Source organism: Gymnoscopelus microlampas, assembly GCF_963454915.1.
Source record: "Gymnoscopelus microlampas genome assembly, chromosome: 5".
Lineage (NCBI taxonomy): Eukaryota > Metazoa > Chordata > Actinopteri > Myctophiformes > Myctophidae > Gymnoscopelus > Gymnoscopelus microlampas.
Genome location: NC_139942.1, coordinates 53,427,759 through 53,444,944, shown reverse-complemented (window position 1 = coordinate 53,444,944; position 17,186 = coordinate 53,427,759). Strand labels below are relative to the sequence as shown.

Below are 17,186 nucleotides of genomic sequence, written 5' to 3'. Positions count from 1 at the left end.
AGGCAGAGGACTATGATCCAGTGCATGCCGAGGAAGGCTTGGATCTTGCTCAAACAGACCGACTACTGTCGTCACCAGCCCAGCAGCGAGTGAAGGCAGCAGGCCAACTACACTAGCCGGTACTAGCTTAGCAGACAGTTTGGCTCGTGGAGTAGGTAGCGGTCCCAGCACAAAGGCTAACGCGCACCGCGGACAACAGGAAGGCTGTCCGGGGGGATACCTCTCCACGGCAGAGATGGAGTTTGAGTCGGTGTTGAAGGAGTAGTGGAGATCTAAGGAGTGCAAACTGAGGAGGCTGACTGGGGGATGCCTCTCAACAGCAGTGAGGAGTAGAATTGTCCGGAGGAACAAAGGACAAAATCGGGTGCATTTCGCCTTTCCGACATGTCGCCTTTCCGACGTTAACGAACCCTATACCTAACCCTAACCCTAACCCTAACCGCACGCGGAAGCCACTAGTCGGAGTGGCGAGATGTCGGAATGGAAGGAGCACCCCGACAAAATCACCTCACAGCGGTGGTGGGGACACACGTATCCGACTCTGGTGGTACAGGAGAACGGATCCAGGTGGAGAGCGGTCCTGGGTTGTTGTCAGCTGGGGGTAGCACTGCTAGTAGCACCGGTGTCAGGTAAGTGAAACACTGATCAAATAAAACTGGCTAATTCTATTTGAAAGGGTTAGGTGCAGAGGGGACAGAGAAAGATCTAAACTAAAACAATTCAATACTGTTAAAAGAAATTAAAATTAGCTGAGATAGACGAAGCAGACGGAGAAGCGGCGAACAGACAGCGCCAGCGTCCTCTCACGTCTGTCTGTCTGTCTGTCTGTCTGTCTGTCTGTCTCTCTTGGTCTGTCTGTTCACTCAGATAACGCTTGTAGATCGGCTATTTTCACAATGTTTGCCTATTTCCTACATTATCTGGCAAATTTTTGACCAGTTTGTCGATTACTTTTGATGCAGTAATTGTGAGAGTCTCCCTCTCTCCCTCTCTCTCTCTCTCTCTCTCTCTCTCTCTCTCTGTCTCTCTTTCTCTCTTCAGAGTCTGTGAGGTTGGTGAATGGGACTAGTTCATGTTCAGGCAGAGTGGAGGTGAAGTCTGACCAGTCGTGGGTCTCAGTGTGTGAAGGTGACTTTGACCAGCAGGATGCAGAGGTGGTCTGTAGGGAGCTTGACTGTGGGGCTCCTTCAGTCCTCCAGGGGGCGCTCTATGGAGAAGTGAAGGTTCCAATGTGGACCAAAGAGTTCCAGTGTGGAGGCAATGAGTCCGTTCTCCTGGACTGTAGAACCTCAAACTCAACTAGAAACACCTGCTCACCTGACAAGACTGTTGGACTCACCTGCTCAGGTAATATACACTTTAGTTACAAATAGCAGATCTACCAGATTGTATTGTGACGAGTTTTGAGCAAACAGTTAATACTAGAATAGGGACACTACAGTTCGTAATGCTTATTCTATTGTCTGTGTACAGAGCCTGTGAGGTTGGTGGGAACCAGTCACTGTGCTGGTACACTGGAGGTGAAACACCAGGATGAATGGAGACCAGTGGATCCTTCCTGGACCCATGAGTCATCATCTGTAGTGTGTAGACTGCTACACTGTGGCTCTGCTGTTAATACAGAAGTGAGACACGGTTCTACAGATAAACGTACATGGATGATTAGATCTCCCTGTCATGGAAATGAAAATTCACTGAGGCTTTGTGGAACAAAGGAGTCCAGAACTTCCTCCTCCACACTGGAGCTGATCTGTTCAGGTAACACACAATGACTTCAACAATGATCATCTCTCTGTCTGTCTGTCTGTCTGTCTGTCTGTCTGTCTGTCTGTCTGTCTGTCTGTCTGTCTGTCTGTCTGTCTGTCTACCTGCCTCTCTGTCTGTGTCTGCCTGTCTGTCTGTGTCTGCCCTTCTCTATTGGCAAACTTTGATCACTCAGTATGCCTTCCTTACTTGTAACAGAGTGTTTCTACATTTTGGTATTGCTAATTTTACCTGTAACAGAGTATTTATGCATTGTGGTATTGATACTTTTACTCAAGTACTTCCTACACCACTGGTTATGCTCAAACTCATTCATTTGATCATTTTCATCTTCAGCTTTCCAGGCTCTCAACACAACAGGTAAACAAACATCAAAAAATACATACATATTGTAGATTGTAACCTATTAGTTTTTCCTCTAATCAAAGTAATATTACTTTATTTAACTGTTTATTCTATTGTCTGTGTACAGAGTCTGGTGATGTCAGGTTGGTGGGAGGAGCCACACACTGTGCTGGTAGAGTGGTGATGAAACACCAGGAAGAATGGAGACCAGTGGATCCTAAAGAATGGAACCATAACTCATCATCTGTGGTGTGTAGACTGCTGCACTGTGGCTCTGTTGTTTCCACAGAGGAGAGAGGTGGTTCTATGACTCAACCTACATTTATGATTACATCTCCCTGTAATGGATCTGAATCCTCACTGAGGGAGTGTGGAGCAGTGGAGTCTAAAACGTTCTCCTGGAGAAGCTCCTCTCTGGAGCTGATCTGTTCAGGTAACAAACAATGACTTCAACAATTACACACATCTATACTGTCTGTCTGTCTGTCTGTCTGTCTGTCTGTCTGTCTGTCTGTCTGTCTGTCTGTCTGTCTGTCGGTCGGTCGGTCGGTCGGTCGGTCGGTCGGTCGGTCGGTCGGTCGGTCGGTCGGTCGGTCGGTCGGTCAGCTAGTTTCAGGACCAGTTGACTGAGGCTCCTTTGTATGTTCAACTCTTGGCAGGCACGGGCTTTATAATGGTCACAGGCAGGGTCACATATACATATATATCAAAAAGTACTCACATATACTCACATGGAGGTTTACTTATGTAAATGTATTATGTTGAAGATGAAATTGTAATATAGAGCTACAGTATCATATATTAGACAGTTCATTTAGACACTTCAGCTCAGAAATAACCAGACCATCAATTATCCATTTACCATTTATTAACCATTATCATATATGCAATGATATTGCATTCAAGTTTGGCGGTGTGACTCTGATCTTGTGATATTAAAGATTCCATGTGCAAACATGACACAGATCTTCAATCACAAACCCCCCAGAGGAGAGCATAAATACAGTATTACATACACATTGAACCTTCAATGCCTAATTAAACTACCACAAATCATAGTACAATCCATAGAACCACAGTACAATACACAGAATCATAGCATAATCCATAGAACCACAGTACAATACACAGAATCAACCTATAACAATATGAACTAAGTGCCACAGGGAGGAGGCCGGGGAGGTGGAGGGAATTTGAAACCTACAGCTGTACAACCTGCAATGACAGCTAAGCATCTAGAATGAACAGAGAGCAGAAGCTGCTTAAATGACCCGCCAGTGTTGCACTGTGGGTATAAGGGCGTGAGTGAGTTGGCTTGTAGCGAATGAGAATGCCAAGAGGTTGAACGTACTGCCTTAAAGGAGTACAACTGAATAAGCGAATGGGGGGGGGTCCGGGGAGAGTGAATGAAGTATATAAACATTCTGCCTTCCGTGTCTACATGAACTATCGTTACACTGAATTTTATGAGTTAGTGTCTTTGTGTTGTACTGTATGTTGTGATGAGTTTAATTGAATGATTGATTGAATACTTTATTAGCATTTTGCGGGAAATAAAAGCGCAGGAAAGTCTGTTCCAGTGGCGCCGGAGCCTGTTTAATTAACTTTTCAGTCCAGCCAAAAAAAAAAAAAAAAAAAAAAAAAATGTTTAAATTATTTTTTATAAATAATAAAATCAGTCCAGTCCCCCGCACCTCGCGACCACCGTGCGCGCGAGGCGAACCGAATTAACCGAAATAACTGCATTATCCCCCCCAAAAATCAACAAATCCACCCGAAATAACCGCAAAATTTTCGCGCACGCGCGCGTGCATGTGTCCCGGATGTGTCCCCCCACCTCATATTCCGTTCCGGCGCCCCTGGTCTGTTCAATACAAGGTCTGCGAAGAGGATTAAACCCAGGAAAACACCATGGCTTATTGGCCAGTTCCGAATTATATAGCCATCTGTAAGTGCTCTTTAGAGCGGTTTTGAAGAAGAGTCATCCCACCCGAGCATAGTGAACAGGGGTTAGCTGAGTTTTAGGTGTGAGGAGTAGCCTGACCAGTTTGTTATTTGAATGTTGTGTATTTATGTAAATTGTGTTGTGATGCTGCTGGTTGAGACCCCAGGAAGAGTAGCTGCTGTAACAGTATACAGCAGGGGTGTCGAACTCATTTTGGGGTCCGGGTCACATTGGAGAGCTAATTGGACGCACAGCAAGGCAAACTGCAACTCTGTTAGATGTAGTATCAATTTACTATTTTTAAAAGTATTTTGCGGGCCGCCACGGACCTTTCCGCGGGCCGCAAAACGCCCGCGGGCCGCCAGTTTGACAACCCTGGTATACAGTAAGCCATACATGGGCAACTGGCGGTCCGGGGGCCACATGCAACCCCCACCTTCACTTAATGCGGCCCGCAGGTTAATTATGAAATACTGATATATTATTGATTTCAGCTGTTCTAATTAAAAACATGCAAACATGACCCGCTTTAATTACATCAGTCTATATTAGTAGCTTAATGATTAGTATTATTTCAATTAAATTGTCTTTTTTTATGTTCAATATATTTGTATTTAAGTTCATAAAGTTAACTAAAGTATAACTAAATGCATTTGAAATTAAATAAAAATGTTACTTTTCAGGATTCCAATTCAACAATAGCAAAAAAATAATTCTGGATTCCAATTAAAAAAATAGCAAAAATAGCAGATCTACAAGCTCAAAACGCTTCGCACTGCGATGCGTTTTGAGCTTGTAGATCGGCTACTTTTGCTATTTTTGTGTGACATAGAATGGCGAAGTACAGCATTCATTTATGAAAATACGGAGATAAGAGGTGTCTGCCCGACAGTATATGCAATGTGGCCCTCTGGAGTGAGTGTGGAAATACAGTGGCCCTCTACATCATCAAAGTTGCATCACCCCTAGCTAGTAGTAAGCTAAGGGACTGCTCGTTATTTAGTTACCAGGGGGGGGCTGGTCCAGATGTGATTTCGTTTTTTGAGAGTGTGTGTGTGTGTGTGTGTGTGTGTGTGTGTGTGTGTGTGTGTGTGTGTGTGTGTGTGTGTGTGTGTGTGTGTGTGTGTGTGTGTGTGTGTGTGTGTGTGTGTGTGTGTGTGTGTGTGTGTGTGTGTGTGTGTGTGTGTGTGTGTGTGTGTGTGTGTGCGTGCGTGCGTGCGTGCGTGCGTGCGTGCGTGCGCGCGCGCGTGCGTGCGTGCTTCAGGCTGTGGTGTTCCTGCCATCAAACCAGTGGTCAATGGATGTCCCCGTGATGTATCAGGTATCGTCAACGGTGAGGATGCTAAACCTCACTCCTGGCCCTGGCAGGTGTCCCTGCAGGTAAATACATTTACCTTTACAACATCACTCTCTGTGTCATCATCCACACACCTGTCTATCTACTGTGTTACTTTTATTTATTCAATAATGAAGTGGGAAACGCCTATGGTATATTTTCTGTACTATGACACATGTTCAACTGTAATGGGAAACATACTTCCACTCAGGGTGAAGTATAGACTTTTTATTGAGGAAGATTGGAGCATAAACACAAGCAAGCAGTCTCCTGGCCTATAGGCTTAATTAGTCAATCACAATATCGATCATACTGTCGCTAATAAAAAAACTATGTGAATTCAGAACAGCACCGGTTTTCATTTCTGTGGTGGATCACTGATCAAGGAGAACTGGGTTGTGACTACTGCCCACTGCGATGTCAGGTACAGTAGTCAAGCTGCTATAAGGTCTCTCTCTGTACTGAATATAGTATAATATCATACATACAGTAGGCGTGTATAGCCTACTGTATGTATGATAGATCCTACTGCAGGACTGTGAAAACCATTTTAGGTCAGGGGCCAGGACTCTGTGAAAGATGTGACTTAATCCGGGCCATAACAGATGCGCACGAACGCACGCACGCACGCACGCACGCACGCACGCACGCACGCACACACACACACACACACACACACACACACACACACACACACACACACACACACACACACACACACACACACACACACACACACCTGCTCTCGTGTCTCAGCTATAACGTATAACTTTTACGTTTGACTTCACCATTTTTTTAAAGAAGATATACTGTACCAAGCATTACTTGTTACTTGCAAATCACTGCTGAAAAAAAAACATCTTACTCCAATTGGCCAAAGGGATGCTACTGTAGCAAACGATTGAAAATCAAAACTTTGAAGAGGCATATGTCTTGTTTGACCTACAGCCATGAAATTTGCTTACACATATACCTCTACTCATGAGGAACACATCTGTCACTGTGACCCATAAGCTCCACCCTTAGATTTTACACCATTTTCAGTAGTTTGAAAACAGTAGAAACAAACAGTAGTTTGTACATCTTTTTTTATTAAATCTAAACTTAACTGAGCCTGTGTGACCCAATCAGATCTCAGATATCTCTGTATAATAGGCCTACTTTATTTATAAATCAGGTATTACTCTTTCTCACCTCTCTGAGTTAAGCAGCCCCAACCACCTTGTTATTATTATTTGTAAACCTTTTCAGTGAATCTGAACATGAAGTAGTCCTGGGCCTGCACGACCGCACTGACAGAAACACAAACAACTTCCATGTCAGGAGCATTGGAGAGGTAGGTGCTCTGTTTTGTAATATATGTATAATAGGGATGCAACATCATTTTGTCACATGTGTTATCAGGGTGCTGTACACAGTCCTTTCCTTTACCTTTTTTTTCCTCTTTTTTTTTTGGGGGGGGGGGAGACGTTTTTTATGTTCCTGACTCCAGATTGGAAAATGTGGTTAAAGGTAGACATTCAATCAATAAGCTAAATGTTTTTGTTTCGTTTGTTGTTTTTTTCCCTTATTTAAAAAAAAAAAAAACATCTCCTTAAAATGTCACTGATAGGTCTTCAAGCACCCCAAATACAACCCTAACACTTCTGACTATGACATCACACTGATCAAGCTGCAAAGCCCTGCCCAGATGAGTCCTCATGTGTCCCCTGTGTGTCTGGCTGACACTGACAACTTCCCTCCTGGCACGGAGTGTGTGACCACTGGCTGGGGCTGGACCGGCAACCACAGTGAGTGAATGACAGGAAACACAGTCTTTCCATTCATCAGTCACAGTGACTGGACTATTTCACCAGTCACTTCAATGATTTAGAATAGAGTAGGATGTCAGTAGGGTAAGGCTGAGCAAACTAATAGAGCAGACTAACAACATTCACAGTAGGATCAATCAACAATTGTCAATCATTATTGTCAGTTTGAAACATCTTGTTCAGAATGTAACTGTAAATACTGCAAAGCTTCCAGACGATGTAATACAAAAATGACATTGTTTCTAACAAACATCAAATGCTCTCTTCTCAAAAAGAATAATGACATGACAGCCACTAACTTTATTTAAAGACAATGTGTCATTTTCAGTGGCACGACAAATCCTGAAGAAGGCGTCAACAAGTGTCATTTGGAGTGGCGGACATCTTGGTGGGGGATAAACAGATTGACTTAACATTGACCCCCCCCCCCCCCGTGGTGACGACACGTTGTCAAGCACTATAGCACAAACCTAACATTTGACTGCTCTGTATTCTTCCAGCTAATGAGAAACCTGACAAACTCCAGCAGGCTTGTCTGCCCCTCTTCACCAACGATGACGGCCAGAGATGCTTCCTCAACCAGTTCAACATCACCAGTCAGATGATCTGTGCTGGAGCCTCTGGAGCAGTAACCTACAAGGTTAAACTTAGACACACACTTGAACAAAAAAGAGAGGAAAGCATCGAGATGACATTTAGACATGAAGCACATTAAAACACAACTACTTGTTGTTTCAGGGTGACTCTGGAGGCCCCCTGGTGTGTAAGAATGGAACGGAGCCCTGGACCCTAGTTGGTGTGACCTCCTGGGACGTGAAATGCGCTCACAGCAAGCCTAGTTTGGCCCGCATCACTGCACTGCGTACCTGGATGGACCAGACCATGGCTGACAAGTAAACTGTCTAACTGTCATCTTCACCATCAATAATAATCAATCAATGCAAATGCCTGGGTCCTTGATGTGGAAACTGTTTGCAGTGATGAAATGCAATACATTTTAGAAAATCTACACTTATGATCACATGACCAAAATAGGGATGCCAGGTTGAAAGTGATTGAATTCACATGATCTTATCTAATCATTAAGATTGTATAACAAACCAACCTGGATCATAAGAGTCAAAGTCTCCTTATGTAGGCTACTCTATACTAAGAAATACATATTGTATTTAATTTTATTTTGGTAAAAGAAATACGAGTAAACACAATTATGACTTAAATGAACCGGACCGTCGCTGCCAACTACAATGTAAACTGATGTTTAGTTGTCATCTACACCTCAAGGACCACCCCACCCCATCTCCTTACAACTAATTGAGCAGAAACCTTGTATCTTCGTATTTCAACTTTTTATGTTTTTGTGAAAAATGTATGCCCTACTTCATCATGCAAGAGTGTCTCACAAAAGTAGTGAAAATAGCAGATCTACAAGCTCACAACGTGTCGCAGTGAGACGCATTATGAGCTTGTAGATCGGTCAGCTTCACCATTTTAAAATAATAATGAAAAAGGAACGGTTTTGTACGTGCAACAAAACAAAAGAAAACAAACATTTTCCAATGGATCATCTGTAATAAGTATGCAATGGACCATCATCAATCAATAATAGGATCAATGTAAATGTCTGGGTGTATTTGTCCATGAGGTGCACATTGTTTACAGTGATAAATGCATATCGCTTATTGCTTGAATTAATACATCTTTGAATTGCAGTTGTGTACCAGTGGTTCTCATTCATTTTACATGGAGCCTCTTCTTATTACACTACATCTGATTTGCTGAATTGCTGTAAATACTGTATTTAGGATTAGCACACAATGCTGTATGGCTTCGGAGGTTAATAATGCTGACTTGATCTACCAACAACCAAAAGGCTCTTTTAAGAGACACCCACACTTTCTCTACAGAGTTGATTCAGTGTTTATTTAAATGTGAACTTTAGGAGAATATTATTTAGGCTAATTGCCTCGTATCAAGATGAGAGAAAAGGAGATCATGGAGTAGAGCTTAATACATCGCTCAAACATAAACATCCTAATAGTGCAGACAGTACCTTGAAGGGTCTTACTATACTATACTATACTATACTATACTATACTATACTATACTATACTATAATTTAAATAAAATGCAATACAGACACATTGTGATCCTCCAAACATTTTGAACAGCCAACATACCATGTGATTTAAAGTATATGCATGCTATTCAGAGTCACCAGCAGAGGGCAGTGTAGACAGAGGTGACCACTTAATGTTTTATAACAGTCACCATCATTCTGACTGATTATCTATCATGAGCAGTGGTGGAAAAAGTACTCATATTTGTTACTTAAGTAAAAGTATCAATACCGCAATGTAGATAGTGTATACTATGTTACAAGTTTAGATCCAGCATTCAAAATGTACTTTAGTAAAAGTACAAAAGAATCGGCATCAAAATATACTTAGAGTACCAAAAGTAAAAGTACTCATTGTGCAGAATGTCCAGTTTCACAGGTTCCAAATGTCTTATATAGGCATATGAGGCACCTAAGACCTTCTGACCACAGCTCACAGCCGCAGCTTTAGCAATAGAGGCTTTGAACATTGCCCATTCCTGCTCAATGCCCCCAACCTCCACAGGGATGCCAGAGAAGTCCCGCCGGAGGTGGGAGTTAAATTCCTTACGGACAGAGGTCTCCTCCAAACGTTCCAAGTTCACCCGCAGTACTGAACCAACTCACCACCAGATGGTGATCAGTTGACAGTTCCGCCCCTCTCTTCACCCGAGTGTCCAGAACATACGGCCTCAGATCAGCTGATACGATTACGAAATCAATCATCTTTGGCCTAGGGTACTCTGGTACCAAGTACACTTATGAGCATCCTTATGTTTGAACATGGTGTTTGTTATTGTCAGTCCATGACTAGCACAGAAGTCCAATAACAAGCCACCACTCAGGTTCAGATCAGGCAGACCGCTCTCCCAATCACGCCAGTCCAAGTATCCTCGTCATTGCCCACGTGTGCCTTGAAGTCCCCCAGCAAGACTATGGAATCCCCCCCCCCCCACCGGAGCCCCATGCAGGACGCCATGCAGGGTGTCCAAAAAGGCTGAATACTCTGAGCTCTTGTTTGGCGTGTACGCACATACAACAGTCAGAGTTTTCCCCCCACCAACCCTTAGGCGGAGGGAGGCGACTCTCTTGTCCACCGGGGTGAACCCCAATGTGATGGCACTCAACCGGGGGCTTGTGAGTATCCCCACACCCGCCTGAGACACCCTGAGCAACTCGAGAATAAAACAAGGTCCACCCCTTGTCCAGGAGTTTGGTTCCAGAGTCCTTGCTATGTGTGGAGGCAAGCCCCACTAGGTCTAACCGGTAGCACTCTGCCTCCGGCACCAGCTCAGGCTCCTTCCCCACCAGCGTAGTTACGTTCCACGTCCCACAAGTCAGCCTCTGCTGCCCCGGATTGGTCCGTCTGGAACCTTCGCTGTCACAGCCACCCATCTGACAGTGCACCCGACCACACTGGTTCCGATCGCGGGTGGTGGGCCCACGTGGCGGCGAAGATCTGCCCACGTTCCTCCTTCGGGCTGTGCCCGGCCGGGCTCCGTGGTTAGCCCGGCCACCAGGCGCTCGCTGACGAGCCCTTCCTCCGGGCCTGGCTCCAGAGGAGGGCCCCGGGCTTCTTCCGGGTCGCATCACTTCGTCTTGAATTGTCCATGAAGTGTTTGGTGAACCATTCTTAGTCTGGCCCCTCCCCCAAGACCACTTTGCCATGTGAGACCCTACCAGGAGCACTAGGCTCCCGACAACACAGCTCCCAGGTTCATTGGGGCACACAAACCTCTCCACCACGGTAAGGTGATGGTTCCTTGGAGAGGTCTGAATGGCTGCTATGTATATAAGGGAATGTACATTGCTAGGATTAATGATCTATTAGTTAAGGACATAAGTTATGTTTCATCGTATGTTCAACATGTATAAGCACTCTTGTGTTTCAACTGCCATGTTCAAACTGTACAATAATGAAAATGATGCCTTTTCAGATGTTACAGCTAATACACCAGATGTTGTTGTTGTTGATGAGGACAGCAGATAAGAGACCATTTTAGAAGTACAGATGTGCCACTTCAAAACTTCACACGTTACTGTTCTTTCCCTGAAAGTGCCCTGAAAATGCATTTTTTTCCTCCCTGTTCTGTCCTTAAAAATGCACTGTTTTGCCCCTGAAAAGAAGTTGTCACTACACACCCCCGTTTTTCCCTTCAACAGACATCCATATACATGAGAACAAAAGAATGTGTGTTGAAGAAGGTGTCAGACTCATTATGAGGCGAAAGGTGATTTCAAGAGGTCCTTGACCAGTTGCTCAAATTAATTAGCATCATAAAAGCAGTGATCATCAAAACAATTCAGCATTTTAAATGCCCTTCTTTGTCCCTCTTATTGCCCTGGGAATCCCCTGAAAATGTACTGTCTTGGCGATGGCAGGACATTTGAAGTTTTGAAATGGCACATCTGTAGGTTGTACATTAGACCACAGCCTTGAAGAGGCATTCCTTACCAAGGTGCTAAAGTAAAAACGTCTTAAGGATGCTATTATGCAGCTTGGTTACAAATGTAAACTGCTTGTTCTGCCCTCTAATGGCAAGTGTTGCCAGAGTCACCTACTGGCCATTCAATGTATTTTATACAACAGGTGTACTGTATTGTCCTGATTAGGAGAAGCACAGGTGTAAATGTGCTCTTGATTATGTGTGTGTGCTCTGATATTCCTCATTTCACCATCTCTTGTTGAGCCGTCCACATCATTGTCTGTAAGTGGGATCTGTTCCTTTTCTTATGACAGGAGACTAGTTTCTGAAAGGAGTTTGGCTGACTGTCTAACTATGTACACTAATGTACACATAGCGAGGACAGTACACTGCTTGTGTTCATATTTGGAAGCCTCATGCAGTAATTAAAGGTCCATAAATGTGTTGTGAGAGGCCTGCAGATTGCAGGAATGCCCAATAAGCCAAGAGCTGATAAGACATTGGTTAAATTCTGTTCAGTGTCTGTGAAGACGATGCTTCCTGTATCCTGAAACACTTATTGTTGAGTTTGTGTTCAACAATGTCTTGTTAAATGTGAACGCAAATAAAGATGTTAAGTGTGGAATGCTTCTATGCATTGATCTCACACATTAATACATTGCATTGATAGATTAGAGGGACACATTAAAACCTCACACACAAAATGCTAAACCCTACTCCCTTTGCAAGATGACTCTTTGCCATCAAATCTTTTAACTGTTCACAAAATGTTTTCAATTGGTACACACAGCCATATTTTCAAATGACACACACATACAGTACCATGCATTACAGTACACACAACTAAGCATGTGCTGCACACTACCAAACATTTACAGCACACTGCAGGGCAAAATTGAAAACAATCATAGAAATGGAACACACCATATGAATGACATTGACTTGATTGAATATCTTTTGTAAAATGACTAGTGTAGGCCTACTTTTTCCATAGTCAAACATAAAACAAAACACATAGTGTATGCAGCCAAAAAAAGTTTTATTGCTCTACATTAGGCATACATTTAGGCATCAAGCCTTCGGTTCATGTCTGGCCAGAGAGCCTCATCCACATCACATGCAATGTTCTCCCTGTCCAAGCAGCGCTGAAAGAAACGCCTCAAGTGGCGCATGAAGCCCTGACAGGCCTTCACCAATTGACGTCGCCACAAGCCTCCTCCATGGCCTGGAGCAGTGGGACCCGGCTCTGTGGGTTCCGTTCGTATACCTTCCACCTCCAAGCTGAGAAGAACTCCTCAATTGGATTGAGGAAAGGCAAATAAGGTGGAAGGTACAGAACAGAAAAATGTGGCTGGTCCTGGAATCACTCACGCACTGCACCAGCCCGGTGAAAACTTACAATGTCCCAGATGACAACATAATCGATCCTCTGTTGGTCGTCTATGTGGTCTGGTGGTACCGACATGTCATGCAGGCCACCCAGGAAGGCAAGGAGAAGGGCAGTGTTATATGCCCCTAGATGGGCATGACTATGCAGGATCCCATGGTGACGTTCCCACCACGCTGGCCGGGGACCCCAACAATGGCCCGCTGGCCAATGATATTTCTGCCCCGGTGTCGCCTCTTCACCAGATTGAATCCAGCCTCATCCATGAAAATGCATTCATAATAGTTCATTGGCTGTGTCATGCTCCTGGATCCGCTGAAACAGACAGCATGAGAATGCAAGTTACAGTATGGACACAGAGAGATCAACACAGTGGGCTACAGTGAGACATTGTAGAAAAGGAATTGTACAATACATGCATGTATCAGTGCTGAATGTATGGGACTTACAAGCACAAACTCTCGCCGTAAATCCTTGACGCGGTCTGTGTTCCGCTCAAATGGGACCCTGTACACTTGCTTCATCCTTTAAGCATTCCTATGAAGGATACGGTCACACTGTAGACAGGCTGACAGTCTGGATGTTCCCGAATATAGCCTGGTCAGCCAGAATCCTAGTTTGTATTTGTTTGAGTGTTATGGCATTGTTCTCAAGAACCATATTGACTATTGTAGTCTCCTGTTCGGCTGTGAAAGTCCTTTTTCTTCCTCCACGGTGTGGTTCTCTTTCAGTCCTGCAAATAAAAATAATACTGTGAGTACACTGTATTCTATTGATATGCAGTATTACATAAAGTACACAAGACAAATAGATTTATAGTACCTGTTCTCCATCCTAAACGTTCTGATGATGGCAGCAACAGTGAAGCGGCTCAGATTTGGTTGGACCCTCTGGCCAGCCTCCCTCATGCTCAAACTATGATTGAGTACATGGTCTACCACAGTGGCCCCTATCTCATTGGAATCTCACTCTTACCCCTCTCCTTCTCTGGATGTCGATTTCTTCAAATCTTTCCATTGTGCACCAAACAAAACAGAAGCTCAAGGCCCTTTTATGCTGCAGTCCTGATTTCAAATTGCTCACCAGACTTGAATGTTTAGAGATTTGAATATTTGGGTGTTATAGATTGATGCTTTGAGATTTTACGTGAGAAGAGTGTGCAACAACTGAACATTGTGTGTAGTGTTTGGACAACAAGGTGTGTTGTAGATTGATGCTTTGAGATTTTACGTGAGAAGAGTGTGCAACAACTGAACATTGTGTGTAGTGTTTGAACAACAAGGTGATAATGTAATTGACATCAGAGTGTAAAGAAGGAAAGTCAGAGTCTAATGCAGATAAGGGAGTGTGAAGTAGTGCCAAATTGGGTCGAGCGATTAGTACATGAAGTTAAAGGAGTAGTTCACTCAAAACATGACTTATTTTCTATCAATTACACACCCCACGAAGCCTTGAATTCATGGAGATGTATTTGATTTAGTCTCATTCCTGAGCCAATAATTTGATGATACCAATAAACATGCTAATGTATCCGGTAGGAGACACAAAGGAGACTCTTTGTGTCTCCTACCGGAGAGACCGCAGGTCATCAAATTATTGGCTTAGGAATGCAATAAAAACAAAAAAGTCTCCATGAATTCAAGGCTTCATGGGGTGTATAATTGATAGAAAACAAGTCATTTTTTGGGTGAACTACTCCTTTAAGGCTGTGAAAATTGTGCCGAATTTTTGCTTTTTGTGTGTTAACAATTGTGAAAAACTGTAATTAAACATAAATATTGTTCTCACACATGAATACATTATTGAAGTGATATATTGATCTCACACAGAGGAGCCAGTAGCTCAGAGCAGATTCCAGAGTGCTGAGTAAACACTGGTGCAGGATAGACATGAAAAACAAACATCCAGCTCAATGTCCTCAAAATCCTTTATTGACCCCTTAACAGACAACGTCACACTGATAAGAACCAGTATGCGTGCAACCAGTATGCGCTCAATGAAACCCATTCTATCAGGTCTCGCTAGGACGCGCCTCACCAGCCAAAACAGAATATGTTATATGTTTTACATATAACATAAAACAAGTGACAACATTACGTATACAGAGACATGTAAACAGGTAAATAACATCCTAACAAACAATGAGACAATGATAACAGTGATATGCAGCAGTTAGCTGTGATTAATCTGATTAAAATTTTAATCGTTTGACAGCCCTATTTTTCACATTTTAAAAGCCTTTGAAATGGAACATTCTGCATTATGAGTACTTTTACATTTGGTACTTTAAGCACTTTTACTTGTACACGCGCGTGCGTGCGTGTGTGTGTGTGTGTGTGTAGGAGGGCTATGGAGGGGGCATACCAGGACAAAGTGTCATAGTGCAGTGGCTGAAGGTATCTGTAGGGCTTCAGACACAGAGCAGACAGTGAGTGAAGGTATCTTCAGGGACCAGACAGCAGGATGAAGATGGTTCTGTGGATGATTCTGCTCCTTCATGGTGAGTAGATCTAATCCTCTTCCTGATCCCTGAGTGTTTGTTCGGTAACACTGTTAAATAGTTCATATTGTGATAGTACTCATTACTATAGAGTGTTTGTTCAGTAACAGTGTTAAATAGCTCTATGTTGTGATAGTAATCACTGCTATAGAGTGTTTGTTCAGTAACAGTGTTAAATAGCTCTATATTGTGATAGTAATCATTATAGAGTGTTTGTTCAGTAACAGAGTTAAACGGATGCTGCGCAGCCTCTCGTCTTTAGTAGAAAATAAAACATATACTTTCTCTACTCACCAAAACAAAGACGGTTTTATGGAGTTGAAAGCCTACTTTCCTCAGTGGGAACACGCTGAGCCCCCCACCTCACGTCTAAAATACACTTTATGGACAGAAAAGACAATATTTCACCGGAAGGAAAACATGTCAATTGAAAAGTTCCATTAACTTGATCTGTAGGGGGCGCAGTGGGTTAAATTGATACTTTTACTACAGAGTATTTCTACATTGTGGTATTGATACTTTTACTCAAGTACTTCTTCCACCACTGGTTAGGCTCAAACTCATTTGATAATTTTTCTCTTCAGCTCTCCAGGCTCTCCACACAACAGGTAAACAAACATCAATAAACAAATACATATTATAGATTGTAACCTAGAAGTTTTTCATCTAATCAAAGTAATATAACTTTATTTAACTGTTTATTCTATTGTCTGTGTACAGAGTCTGGTGATGTCAGGTTGGTGGGAGGAGCCAGACACTGTGCTGGTAGAGTGGCGATGAAACACCAGGAAGAATGGAGACCAGTGGATCCTTATTCTGTCTGGAACCATACGTCATCATCTGTAGTGTGTAGATTGCTGCACTGTGGCTCTGCTGTTTCTACAGAATGGAGAGATGGTTCTACACTTCAACCTACATGGAAGATTATATCTACCTGTGTTGGAGATGAATCTTCACTGAGGAAGTGTGGACCAGTGGAGTCTACTACTGACTTCGGCAGTCTGGAGCTGATCTGTTCAGGTAACAAACAATCTATACTGTCTGTCTGTCTGTCTGTCTGTCTGGTCTGTGTCTCTCTCTCTCTCTCTCTCTCTCTCTCTCTCTCTCTCTCTCTCTCTCTCTCTCTCTCTCTCTCTCTCTCTCTCTCTCTCTCTCTCTCTCTCTCTCTCTCTCTCTCTCTCTCTCTCTCTCGTCAACTAGGCTACGCAGCACAGTGTTGCCATGTCCGCTTATTATAAGCGACTTTGGGATTGTTTTTCTGTAAAGTTGCTTGAAAGTGTAGTTGCTTATTTGGCCTTGTTTCCTAATGTTGTTTGAACCGGTTGTTCTCAAACATTTTCATGGCAAGGTCCGGATCCCCAAATGAATATTTGCCCGCCCCCTTCAGACCTCCCCCTTCTGAAAATAATGTTGTGCCATAGACCCCCATACAAGATCTGTTGATTTGGAAAATATTCGACATTTTAATTTTTAATTTTTGTTCTTCTTTGAAAATAGCCTATCTACAACGTGAGCTTGTAGATCGGCTATTTTCAAAAATCCAGTGTATTTGTATATAGGTTAAAAGTGCTCAT

The 17,186-nt window shown here is 43.2% G+C and overlaps 1 protein-coding gene across 1 annotated transcript; it reads left to right on the top strand.

Annotated features, from left to right (window-relative positions):
• Positions 1–472: 472 nt before the first annotated feature.
• LOC311045201 (chymotrypsin B-like) lies at positions 473–8,098 on the top strand (the record flags this gene model as incomplete). The annotated part of the gene is made up of 9 exons (XM_084057001.1): positions 473–629; positions 2,101–2,124; positions 2,399–2,542; positions 5,376–5,434; positions 5,735–5,814; positions 6,642–6,726; positions 7,003–7,180; positions 7,702–7,841; positions 7,940–8,098. The coding sequence occupies 9 exons, from the start codon at positions 473–475 to the stop codon at positions 8,096–8,098; spliced, it is 1,026 nt and encodes a 341-aa protein (XP_083913127.1).
• Positions 8,099–17,186: the final 9,088 nt, after the last annotated feature.